This window comes from Arvicanthis niloticus, chromosome 6 (genome assembly GCF_011762505.2).
Source record: "Arvicanthis niloticus isolate mArvNil1 chromosome 6, mArvNil1.pat.X, whole genome shotgun sequence".
Classification (NCBI taxonomy): Eukaryota; Metazoa; Chordata; class Mammalia; order Rodentia; family Muridae; genus Arvicanthis; species Arvicanthis niloticus.
Window position 1 is genome coordinate 53,291,063 of NC_047663.1, and position 12,034 is coordinate 53,303,096.

Sequence of the window (12,034 nt, forward strand, 5' to 3'; positions counted from 1 at the left end):
AATCCCTACAGTGTGGGCATTCTGAAGCTATCTCTTGCTGCCTGGGTTGGCTAGGTGTGGCTTCTCTATGGCACAAAGCAAGGTGGAGGTGGGCACAAGAATGGAACAGCAGTGTTGCCGTAGGCCACATGGTCCTTCTGCACAGGGACAGAGCCAATCTGCACCCAGCCAAAGAGAAAAGGCTAAGAAAACATATATAACTACCACCCTTAGAACTGCAAGTGCATGCCATTGCTGGGCCAGTATGGAAGCTCTGTTAAGTGATGTTCCTTATCTAGCCTCCTCGTTTGTCTTCCTGTCAGTGAACAGTTGCCCGGCACCCAACATCTTGAGGGAGCAGAGGACAGTGACCACTGCCAGGCCTCTTACCTCTCCTGGTAAGGATATATTTCACTTATCAGGTTCTGTTCAGCAATGACAGTCCGCTGGTACAGCGTACCTGCAAACAAACCACATCAGGGAGCCAGCCTCTGGATCTCTCACTCCAATTCTCCACCCTTTGTGGGAGGAGCTGAGCGTATTGAGTGCTTTGGCATCCTGGAGAAAACAGCCTGATATTGTAACACGGGCGGCCGGGATGCCCAGTAGCTCTCACCTGGGACAGCTGTCTCTGTTTTCAGCCTTATGGCACAGTCCAAGGCGACTGTAGAGTAGGGGGCCGGCAGGGTCAGCAGCCTGGTGCAGAAGGTGTAAGCTCTATGGTATAGATCTTCTGTGATGCCTGTAGCCTGGTGGGAGGGAGGGGTTGATGCTCTAGGTCTCCAAGGGTCTAGGGTAGAGTGGATTAGAGTAGGTGCAGAAGGAGGAGGGTTGAGACTGATGGGCAGGCTGGCTCTGTGCTCTCCACATCCTCTGTTTGCAGGCTCTCCTCCCTACAACACCACTCTCCACCTCAGCAAGACAGAAATTCTTCCCTGCATTCTCTGCACATCAGTTCTCTGCCGGCCTCAATGCTGGAGCTATGTGGAGCAGCTCTGAGCATCTCCAGGCTAGAAAACCTGGAGTCACTTCCCAAGTCTCTGCACCTCCATGAATCTCACAGGCATAGGGCACCCCACAATGCTCACAGGCTTCCTTTCCTCCCCTCTGCCTTCTTCCTTATGGTGCTTGATTCCTTTGCCAGAGCCCAGCCCCACCCTCATCTCAGACACCACAGCCCACCACCAAGTCCTTTAACCAAGAGTGTAAAACATTGTTTTTTTGTTTTGTTTTTATATCCCACCTTTATATAGAGATCACCAATTGTAAGAAATCAACCTTTCTGGTCTATTTGTAGTACGATCTGCATTTAGAGCTCACCAAAGAGTCACAGACAAGCAGAAGGCAGTAGGCCTCTCCCTCCCCTAGCTTGCCTCAGAACTCAGAGAGTTGGGAAAAGAAGCAGTTTAAAGCCCCTGCCCCCATACTCATTAGATAAGGCTTTGCATCCTGAACCAATACATGCAGAGTTGGGAAAGAAACTATGCTAGCGGAGTGTGAAGGTTGTAACTCTATGGGGGAAAGAGAGCAGGGATTTCTCAAGACTGGGGACTTAAAAAACCTCTATCATGCACCAAAATGCCATGCCAGCCATTTGGGCCTTTTCTCTATGCTGGAGTCCTGTTATGCAGAGCCGAGTATTAAAAATGGCTCCAGTCTTACCTCTTGGTAGAAAGGAAAGCATTTAGTGTGTGGGAGGCAAGACCAGGCTCGCCCTAGCGGAGATTAGGTGCCAACTAGGGAGACAAGCCTTGTGACTTGAAGTTTCCATCATGTGAGTGCTGGGAATTGAACCTGGGTCCTCTTACCCACTGAGCCACCCCTCCAACCCCAGTCACTCATATTTAATTATAGAACGAATGGCCTCTATTCCCTTTGAGAATTGTGACTATCCCCCCTGGCAGTCCCCAGCCTCATGTGAGTCACTTTGACCCCCCTCTCCCCCCGCCCCAACCCCTCTCACCTTAGTGAGCACAGACATTAGAGTGAGCAGCAAGGGTATGATGACACGCCGCACATCCTCGCTTTCTGCCTGGAAAACAGGAGATCCTAGCATCGTGCTGGGCTAGGTGCTCCAGGGAGCACCACATCCTAGCTACAGAACATGGTTAGGCTTGGGGTGATGGAGGATGAGGTGAAGGACAGCAATAGATTATGTTAAGGGGAGTGGCCTGCTGTGGAGAGGTTAGGAAGGGAGTAGGGTAGGGAGAAACAAGGATGTGGGAGACCTCTGTGAGGAGCAGGGCAGACGTAGGAATCCTTGAGCAAGTGGTTAGGATAGAGAAGCTACAAAGACTCCACACAGGAGCCAAAGCTAACTGTCAACGTGGAGCAGTGCTTCCCAAGCAGCAGCATGCAGGACGTGGGGAATTTCAGGTGGCACAAAGATAAACCCTAATGGCTGCACACATATATACAATATATGTATACATTTCTACCCAGCGATGTGGGTTTTCCATTCATGGCGGTATTACGGAGTTTCTTCTTGAAATACGCTAATTTAAGAAACAACGGGAGTGGATGAAGAGAAAACACGTGGAGATAAAAATCAATGAAGAAAATGAGGCATACGGCTCACAAACAACCCACGTTTGGGGGCACAGGTCTGCACAGGTGGAACCCCAACCTGAGGGGCGCCTCTCATCACTCCACCCCTGCTGCCTTCCTCAGGCTTGAGCACCAACCTTCTCCAGCTCTCTGAGCAGAATTTGGACCAGAACTGAGCTCTTTCCTGGATTTCTCTCCATCTTCTTGTGCAGAGACCATCTCCACATGCCTGGGCCAGGAGAAAGACAGACCCATCATAGCTGGGTGGGATCAGAGGAGGACGTTCCTCTGAGCAGGACCCTAGTCCCTGGCTCCTAGAGTGTGACTGGCCAGCTACATCTGACCCTGTAGTAAGAGCTGATCCCAGATGCTTGTGGTGAGCTCCCTCCCATGGCCACCTGACCTGTAGCTCTTTCTAGGTAGTGAGTTCCTAAGCCAGAAACAAGAGGGGACAGAGGTGTATGTGTGGAGCATGGAGCAGTAATATGTGCATGCCCAGAGCCCCAGCCACCTTCTGAATGATCCTAGGTCCTAGAAGGGAGTTTTGTTTGGAAGGGAAGAAGCTAACCAGAAAAGAAGGTAACAGAGCCCCATTGCTGTCTGCAACATGGCAGCCCAGTCTCCTTCTACCTGAGACTTCACTTTTTTGCAGCTTCTATTACCCACCACCAACTATGGTCGTAACATATGAACCAGGAGGGTTGAACCAGGAAGAAGAGAAGTCTTCCAAGTCTGCAAGCAGACAGCTAGGCTGGAAACCCCTCACCCAAGAAGTCTAGGCTGGGCCCTTTCTGGAATGCCTGAGGTAGAGCTGGACGGGCTGGGGAGTGGTTGCTTCTTGCTCCAGCTCTTACCCTGATTACTCTGGAGGGCTGGGTTTGGGGTGTTGAGCTCCCGCAGCACCGCCTGTACACTCCTCTGGAAGTCCAGCTCCACATCTGAAAGTGAGAAAACCTCGAGGTCAGGAGCTGTGCTGCTCAGTCCCAAACTTTATTCCCTGGAGAATATTCTTAGCCTTTCCATAAACCTCGCAAGGTGCCCAGAAGCAATCCATCAAGAGTTGGCAGCCAGCACATTGCTCTGAGCTGGAAGATAGTATTTCTGTGTTCTTTGTAAAATCAGATCTTTCCAAAGTGTAGAGATACAGCAATCCAGTCCCCTCTTACCTGAGACTTCACTTTTTGTGGTTTCAACTATCCATCACTAACTATGGTTTTTAACATATTAAATGGAAATTCTAGAAATAAATTAATGTATGAGTTTTAAATTGTTTGTTGTTCAGAGGAGCATAGTAAAATCTCACACCATCCTCCTCCATATGGCCTGAGACCTGAAATATCTTTCTTTCCAGCATATCCATGTGGTATACCACCTACTTATCCATTATTCATTAGCAGCCATCTTGATTACCAGCTAAACTATCAGTATAGCAGTGCTTGTGTTCTAATAACTTTTAAAAAATTAGTGTGTGTGTGTGTGAATATGCATGTGTATGAGTATATAAGTGTGTGGATATGTGTGTATAAGTGTGTGGTCATATGCATGTGGATGTATGTATATGCATGTGGGCATGTGCACATGTATTTATGTATATGTGTGTTCAGGTGTGTGCACTCATGCACATATGTATGGAAGCCAGAGGAGGAGTTGAGTGTCCTGCTTTATCATTTTTACCTTATCGCCGGGCAGTGGTGGCGCACACCTATAATCCCATCACTTGGGAAGCAGAAGCAGGTGGATTTCTGAGTTCAAGGCCAGCCTGGTCTACAGAGTGAGTTCCAGGACAGCCAGGGCTATACAGAGAAACCCTGTCTCGAAAAACAAAAAACAAAACAAACAAACAAACAAACAAACAAGAATGTTCCGTTCCTACCTTATCCCTGTGACTCACCCAGGATTCCCCTGAAGTGTTGTTGGAGATATAGTTCCAACAAATGATAATGTCCACAGATCCCTTCAAAGGATGACCTGGCAGCCTCCAGCCCTAGATTCTCTCATTTTCCCTTTACATTAGTCACACAAGACAGGTTAAGACATAAATTCTTTCCTCAATATGTGATTTTATTTTATTACCGTGTGTACGGTGCATGCGTGTACCTATGTATGTGTATAAGTGTAGGCACATGTGTGCCATGGTGGACATGTGAGTCAGAAGACAACCTCCAGGAGTCTTGTCTTTTCTATCACGGCTTCTGGAGAGGAACTAAGGTCACCAGGCTTTTAAGCTATCTACTGAGCCATCTCTCTTAGGTTGAGACTTTGGGTACCTAGATAGATAGGGTCTACATCCTTGTTCAGCATGGACAAGTCATAGAAGACACATTTGGGGGGACATCTATGACCCTTAAGTAACCCTTACAATTGGGGGATCAAAGTCTGAGGGAGGGAAATAAGGCAGAATAGAAAGACAGAGAAAATGGATATATGGGGGGAGGAGCCCTCAACCTGAAGTCTACTTGGAGCTGAGAAGCAAGAATCTACTGTCAACAGCTGTACCGTCAACTGAAAGGCTGTCTGCACACACCGATGTCTCTTTCTTATACAGATTCTTTCTGTTAAAACAGAAATGGCCCAGGCTTAGGACCTGGATATATTTGTCCTTGGGTGAGCTTTACTCCCTTCTTCAGCCGTAGTCTGAGAGTCTCAAATAAGACTATTAACTTTGTTTACAGGTGAAGAATCCTAATCCCTGTGACCCAGAGAGTGATCTTATTGGTTGATCGTACTAATTGTAGCCCTTCAGGAGCTCCCCAGGACCCACCTGGTGACTGTATCCAGGTTCCTTAGTCTCCATAAAGATAATAGCTTCAAAGCCACCAAAACTCTATCTTCAGTTATGGTAAAGAGAGTGGGGTGGGGCTGTTCTGGAGAATCTCATCCCCATGCTCCAGGGGGTGTCTTGTCTTTCTTTCTGAATGCCACTTTCTTGTAGATTGCTGTAAAATATCTTTATTAAATATTAACTCTGTTTTTTAAAAAATCATATGAATACTGTTCCTGATAGTGACAGCGACATTGCTTTACTTACACTGTCCCAGACCACAGCCAGTCGCTAAAGCCCTCCTTGCCATTTTGACAAGTGTCAGGGTAAATCTTTTTATCCTTAATGAGGGTGTGTTGACATGGCAAGAGAGTGAAGATGACGAAGAAGTAAGTGAAGTGAGGCAGCGTGGAGAGTGTGTCTCCCTGTTCTCGTTGTGAAGTTCTGTGCTTGCTGGCATGAGTACAGGGCACACCAGTGCTTTTCATTGCTGCACCCAGGAAGATCTACTTTGATGGCTAGTTTTGACTCTAGGTTTCACCAGCAGTACTTACTGCACTGTGGAACTGTTCTCTGGATTCCTCTCCACCTAACATACACACATACATTCATGTGCACACACACACACACACATACATACATATACACACTTACACACACACACACACACACACACTTGTGCACCATCCCCCAGCAAGCCTTCTTCCTGTTCTCTGCCTCCTGTGTGTCTCACAGGTGTTTCCTTGAGCAAATCTGTACACATCTTTGTGTCCACTTCTTGCAGGATCTAGACAAGGATGGGAAATCTGGGAAGTGATCCCCACAAGGACAGATTTCCCTTGCAGTAAACTCCAACCAAGAGTGTTTCTATATACAAGTAATTAGTCTTCACCGGACAACACAAACCACATACCTCAGGGCTTCCCTTTTTGACTTGGCTGCCAAGAAAGTCACAGCTGAGTTAGAGTCTAGTCCCCATAATCAGCCTGGGTCAAGGGGCCGGGACCTCACTTCCTGCTTCCTCTTTGCTGCCTCTGCTTTGTGTTTTATTAAATCTATATCTAACTCCTTTAGAAGGATAGAAGCTGTGTATGCAAACACCACAGATGGTAGCTCTAGTTAAACCATCAGGGAGAAAGTGGCCTGTGCTCTGGTGCTCATCACGCAGCCCCACTAACTGGCTATGAGGCGGACATATTCTCCAGAGCATAACTGCCAACTCTGAAGCTCCCACTTCTCCCTGGGAGGCACTTGTCACTGTCCAGGCCTAATTCCCAGCTTCCCTCAACCTGAAGGTTCACAGAACATGCCGTGTCTGCCCATCTAGACACTCTGCTGAACAGGGCCCCAGCTCTTCAAATTAGCCAGGAAGTCACTTAGTCTGCTGTGACCATTGCTCCAACCTGCCCTCTTATCTAACGTCTCCACCTTACATGAAGATTTAATGAAGAACACTTTCATCTTGGCTTCTCCTTTCTTTCTTCCTCTCTCTCCTCCCTCCCTCCCTGCTGTGTTCTTTCTTTCCATGGCTCCCTCTTGACTTCTCTCCCTTGAACTTTTAGTCCTTCTTTTTTATCCCCCTTCCTTCTTTCTCCCTCCCTCCTTTCTTTCCTTCCTTCCGTTTCCCCTTTGTCCTTTGACTACATGAAAAGATTTAAACCAGTGATAATTTTGATCTGCCTCTGCCTGCCCCCCATCCCCCGTGTTTCAGAGAAAAAGAGAAGTTGCCAGTAGGTCCTGGAGACAATCTCAAACAAATGCTGTTTTTGAAATCTGGAACAGACTCGTGCTTCGGCCCTCTGCTGACTTGCTGACATGGTCTGCTCAGGCTTGTGTAGTATTTTCTGAAAACTGAATTAGGAATCAGGAAGTTTGTATAAAAATGTATATACCTGGCATCTCTTGCAAGTCTGAAAAATCCATGGACTCTTTTCTGAGTCTTTCTGATGTGGGATGATGGGCAGGCGCTGGGAAACAGCTGACCCAGGATGCAGCACGGCTTCTCTACTTTTGCCCAACCCACATTTTCTGTCTTCACTGGTTTTCATTCCTTGCCTGACTTTGGAGACCCCAGTTATCTAACTGAGCTGACCTGGGTTGTCCAAAAAGAGACGGAGTGAAAGGTAATATTCTCAGTCAAGGAGGTGAGACTTCTCAAGGCCAGGAGAGAAAGAGTGTCATGGAACCACAGGGAAAAAGGACCTGAGCACCAAGCACTGTGTCTTTGGATGCCACATATAAACCTCCTGAGTCAACTATGCCCAGAGCACAGGAATGCCCTGCAAAGAAGCCTCCCTCTCCCTTTAGACCATATAAGCCTGGTCAACTTCTTCAGGACCAGTCAAATACTTCAGGGCCAGATCATCACTGCCTTTTCCCAGTGTCCAGGCCTTGTAAGCCCAGCTCCACAAGGAAAGAATACATCCCTGATCTTGATGTTGCTGGATATTACAAGTATACATGTATTATTATTATTTTGGATTTTTCAAGATACAGTTTCTCTGTGTAGCCTTTGCTGTTCTGAAAGTCGCTCTGTAGATCAGGCTAGCCTCAAACTCACAGAGATCTTCCCATGTGCTGGGAATAAAGGTGTGTACCATCACCACCTGGTACAATTAGGTATTATTAACATTTCAAGGCAATGCTAAAAGTTCTTCAAAGCAAGGTAGACAGGAAGACTATATTTCTCAGACTCCCTTTCGGTTAGAGAAGAGCAGTGCAACAAATTCTGACCAATGGAATGTGATAGAAGTGAAGCCTGTCATTTGCAGGGCTGATTCTAGAATTTCACACATTGTACCCATACTGTCCCCCCTGAACAGTGGCCTTGGATGATGGTGCCACAAGATTGAATCCACAGATACCAGAAGACTGCTTAGAGCCCAGATTGGACTGTGATTAAATGTGAAGTATCTCTGTGCTATTCTGAAAATTGGGGTCATTTGTTACATCAGCCAGCATTCCTTGACTGATTCATAGATGTACAAAACATTTCCTCACTGAGCAGCCAGGCCTTCTGGACACACCCTCCCCCAAGCCCACACACTGACCTGAGCTCTCCATGAAGCCTGTCCTGTAAGGGGAGGATGTGGTTGTCTCAAGCAGCAGAGTGGAAAGCTGAGTGGTGGTTTCTACACAGAGATTGTTCTGCAAAATAAGAGGCAGCCTGTTAGTGTGCATAGGAAAGTGCAGAAGTGCATCCAGGACACCTGCCTGTCAGCTGCAGCTGAAAACTCCAGGTGGGAGACATTCTAAACAGTAAATAGTATCAGGAAGAGGGTAGAAGGGAACCAGAACTCAAGGAAGAATGATCTAGTAACGAGATTTCTGCCTTCCTCATTCTTCCATAACCAGCCTGGCGACGCCAGCCCAGCAGTCTCAGAAAGAAGTTAAACACTGGGGTTGGGGTAAGGGTGGAGGCACCTGAGAGATGACTAGGGAGTTCAAAGCATGTACTGCTCTTTTACAGGACCATAGTTCAGTTCTGGCATCCATAGTGGACAACTCATAAGCCAGGCTCCAGGAGATCCAATGGGCTCGCTCCATGGACAGCTGCACTCACATGCATGCACATATCCACATAATTTAAAAAAGAGAGAGCCTTTTGTTTCTTGTCTGAGCTGCAGAAAAGAGCTCTTTAGACTGGAGAGACAGGGAACTCCCTCTCCCTCTTCCATTTTCTGCTGTAGCCCCAGGGACTCATGCAATGTTTAGAGCAGTAGCTTGAAGGAGTCAGAGGAAGGGAAGTCTGTCTCTCTAAGCACAGTGTCTGTGGCCCTGAGGGCTGCAGAGAAATCTGCTCCCTTCTCTGTCTGTCAGAGGAACAACAACAAAAACTATAGGAGTATTAATAAAATGGCAGACCTCCAGATGCAACAATAACTACACTAAACGTAAATGGCCTAAACTCATCAAGAGAAGGTTGTCAGAATAAATAGCATAAAGAAAAGGTTGGGGGTTGCTTATTTGTTTTGAAATAAGATCTCACTATGTAACTCTGACTGACCCCCAATTAATTATGCATTCCAGGCTGACCTCAAACTTTCAGCAATCCTCCTGCCTCTGCCTCCCACGTGCAGTGATTGGAAGAGTGCACCACCATGCCCAACTTGCATGCCAGAAAGGTAAGCAGAGTTAATTCTATGCAGAAAACAATAAATTCACTTTAAGTTTAAACAATAGTTTAAATAAGCTAGACACAAACAAAAAGATAAATTATGAAAATATGAAAAAAATAAAGTTAAGAAGTCTAGGTGGCTATAAGAATGTAAGACAAAGTACATATCAGAAGAAGAAATTTACTAGGAATAAAAAAGGACATTATAAAATGATAAAGGAATTCATGGGGAAGATATATATAGTTTGTGTGTGTGTGTGTGTGTGTGTGTGTGTGTGTGTATGTATGTGTGTGTCCCTGTGTGGCTTCAAAATTCAAGAAAAAAATACCTAGTAAAATTAAAGCATAAGTGGAAAAATCCACTTTTATAGTTGGAAATGTCAGCATGTCTCTCTCAGTGACTGATAGTCAAGGAGAAGAAAAATCAACAGAAATATAGAAATATTGGGGTGGAGACATGGCTCAGTGGTTAAGAACACTGACTGCTCTTGCAGAGGATCTGGGTTCACTTCCCAGCACCTACATACCAACTCATAATGTCTGTAACTCCAGTTACACGAGCACAAGGCATACATGTGGTGTACATGTATAACATACAAGAAAAACACTTATACATATAAAGTAATGGAGAAATCATAAAAATAAGGTAAAATCAAAATACATCTCTTTAAGAAACATCAAACACATCAAATAACATTAAATAAGAGTACCAATCAACTGAATTTAATTAACATCTATGGAACCTTATAGACAATAACCACTGTATGACAATTATTTTAAAATGTACATAATATATCCAGCAGGATAGGTGATGAACAGGTTGTAAAAACCTTAACAAACTTAAAGTAATAAAATGCAAAGTAAGTTCAGAGGCCCTAATAGATGTAAACTTGAAAAAACCACAAGTAAAACTTTTGAAAAGTCTTCAAACATATAGAGAAGTGTATTTCTTTAAAATGTTTTTAAAGGTTTATTTTTAGTGTACATGTGGAGGGAGGGAAGGGGGTTGTGCACCTGAGTGCAATGCTTATATAATCCAGAGAAGATATCAGATCCCATAAAGCTGGAGTTATAGGCGGTTGTGAACCATCCAGTGTGGGTGCTGAGAACCAGACATGGGTTCTTTTCGAGAACAGTCAGTAGCTGCTGAGCCATCTCTTTAGCCCACCAGCATGTTTCTAAGACATGCATGAGCTCAGAAAATAGAGTACAAGGGAACATTTTCCAGTTCACCAGAAGTCTCTTATTAACCAAAACCAGACAAGGATAGTACCAGAGGAAGAAAAAGGAGGAGGAGGAGGAGAAAGAGGAGAAGGAAGAGGAGGAGGAAGAGGAGGAGGAGGAAAGAAGAAGAAGAAGAAGAGGAAGAGGAAGAAGAAGAGGAGGAGGAGGAGGAAGAGGAGGAGGAGGAGGAAGAGGAGGAGGAGGAGGAGGAAGAAGAGGAGGAGGAATGAAGAAGAAGAGGAGGAGGAGGGGGAGGGGGTGGAGGAGGAGGAAGAGGAAGGAGAGGAGGAGGAGGAAGAGGAGGAGGAAGAGGAAGGAGAGGAGGAGGAGGAAGAGGAGGAGGAAGAGGAGGAGGAAGAGGAAGGAGAGGAGGAGGAGGAAGAGGAGGAGGAAGAGGAAGGAGAGGAGGAGAGAAGGAGAAGAAGAAGAAGAAGAAGAGAAAGAGGAGGAGGAGGAGGAGGAGGAAAAGGAGGACAAGGAGGATGAGGACAAGGAGGAAGACCAGGAGGAGGAGGAGGAGGAGGAGGAGGAGGAAGACAAGGAAGAGTGGGATGAGGAGAAGCAGTATCTCTTATGCACATATATGGAAAAATTTTCAACTAAGTATTAGCAATATATGGGCAGTAATACACAAAGGCTTGATAAATTTATCCCACACATGAACTACTAGCCCAATACTTGAAAACCAATCAATGTAATCTACTACAATAAAGACTAAAAACAATCATGTGATCCAATCACTTGATAGCATTTGTCAATTTCAGGGGTCATGGACAACAAAAGCTCACAGAGGGTTAGAATCAGGGGGATTTTATTATTATGATAAAGAGTACCCGACATCACCACAGGACAGAAGTGAGGTGTCTGTCTGCTGCCACCATTGCTAGTCAACTTGACATTAGAAATCCTTGTCAGTGTAATATGGAGGAAAACAGGGATGAACAGCAGATTGCTGCATTGTCTGAGGAACTGCCGAGCTAACACCAGTCTAAGGTACACGTATTAGAAGGAGAAAATCACCCTGCAGATAAATGACTCTATCTGTAGGCATTATGTTACCAACTTAAAATAACTGATATACAAATCATTATGGGTTAGAAAACCTTAGAACAAACAAAATAAATTCACACACACACACCCTCTTAGGGTGAGCACAATGGCTAAGTAGGTAAAGTACTTGTGGCCAAACCAATGACCAGAATTTAGCTCCCAAGACCCACATGGTGGGAGGAGAAATTTAATTCCTGCAGGTTGTCCTCTGACCCTCATATACATGTACCATGCATACATGTGTGTGCACACATAAACGTTCAGATAAATGTAATAAAAACACTTTAAAAACATTCCTTATAACTAGTGAATAACTTAGGTAAGGGCACAAGAAACAAGGTGACATCACACACCAC

General features: G+C 45.5%; 1 protein-coding gene across 6 annotated transcripts in view; it reads right to left on the reverse strand.

Moving 5' to 3' along the window:
* Positions 1-12,034, reverse strand: part of Pik3r6 (phosphoinositide-3-kinase regulatory subunit 6) — a 50,531-nt gene that overhangs the window by 24,021 nt on the left and 14,476 nt on the right. For 3 of the 6 annotated variants that reach the window (XR_013111252.1, XM_034506766.2, XM_076936569.1), the window contains exons 2-7: positions 8,338-8,434; positions 3,381-3,464; positions 2,664-2,755; positions 1,943-2,011; positions 596-728; positions 370-439 (exon numbers count right to left, since the gene is read on the reverse strand). Coding sequence is in view for 5 of the 6 variants with exons in the window: in XM_034506766.2 (XP_034362657.1) it covers positions 370-439; positions 596-728; positions 1,943-2,011; positions 2,664-2,755; positions 3,381-3,464; positions 8,338-8,350 (461 nt within the window). In the remaining variant the exon portion in view is untranslated. Of the gene's footprint in view, positions 1-369; positions 440-595; positions 729-1,942; positions 2,012-2,663; positions 2,756-3,380; positions 3,465-5,287; positions 5,463-8,337; positions 8,435-12,034 lie in introns of those variants that run through there. The other 3 variants (XM_076936571.1, XM_076936570.1, XM_076936572.1) reach the window with 3 other exon arrangements.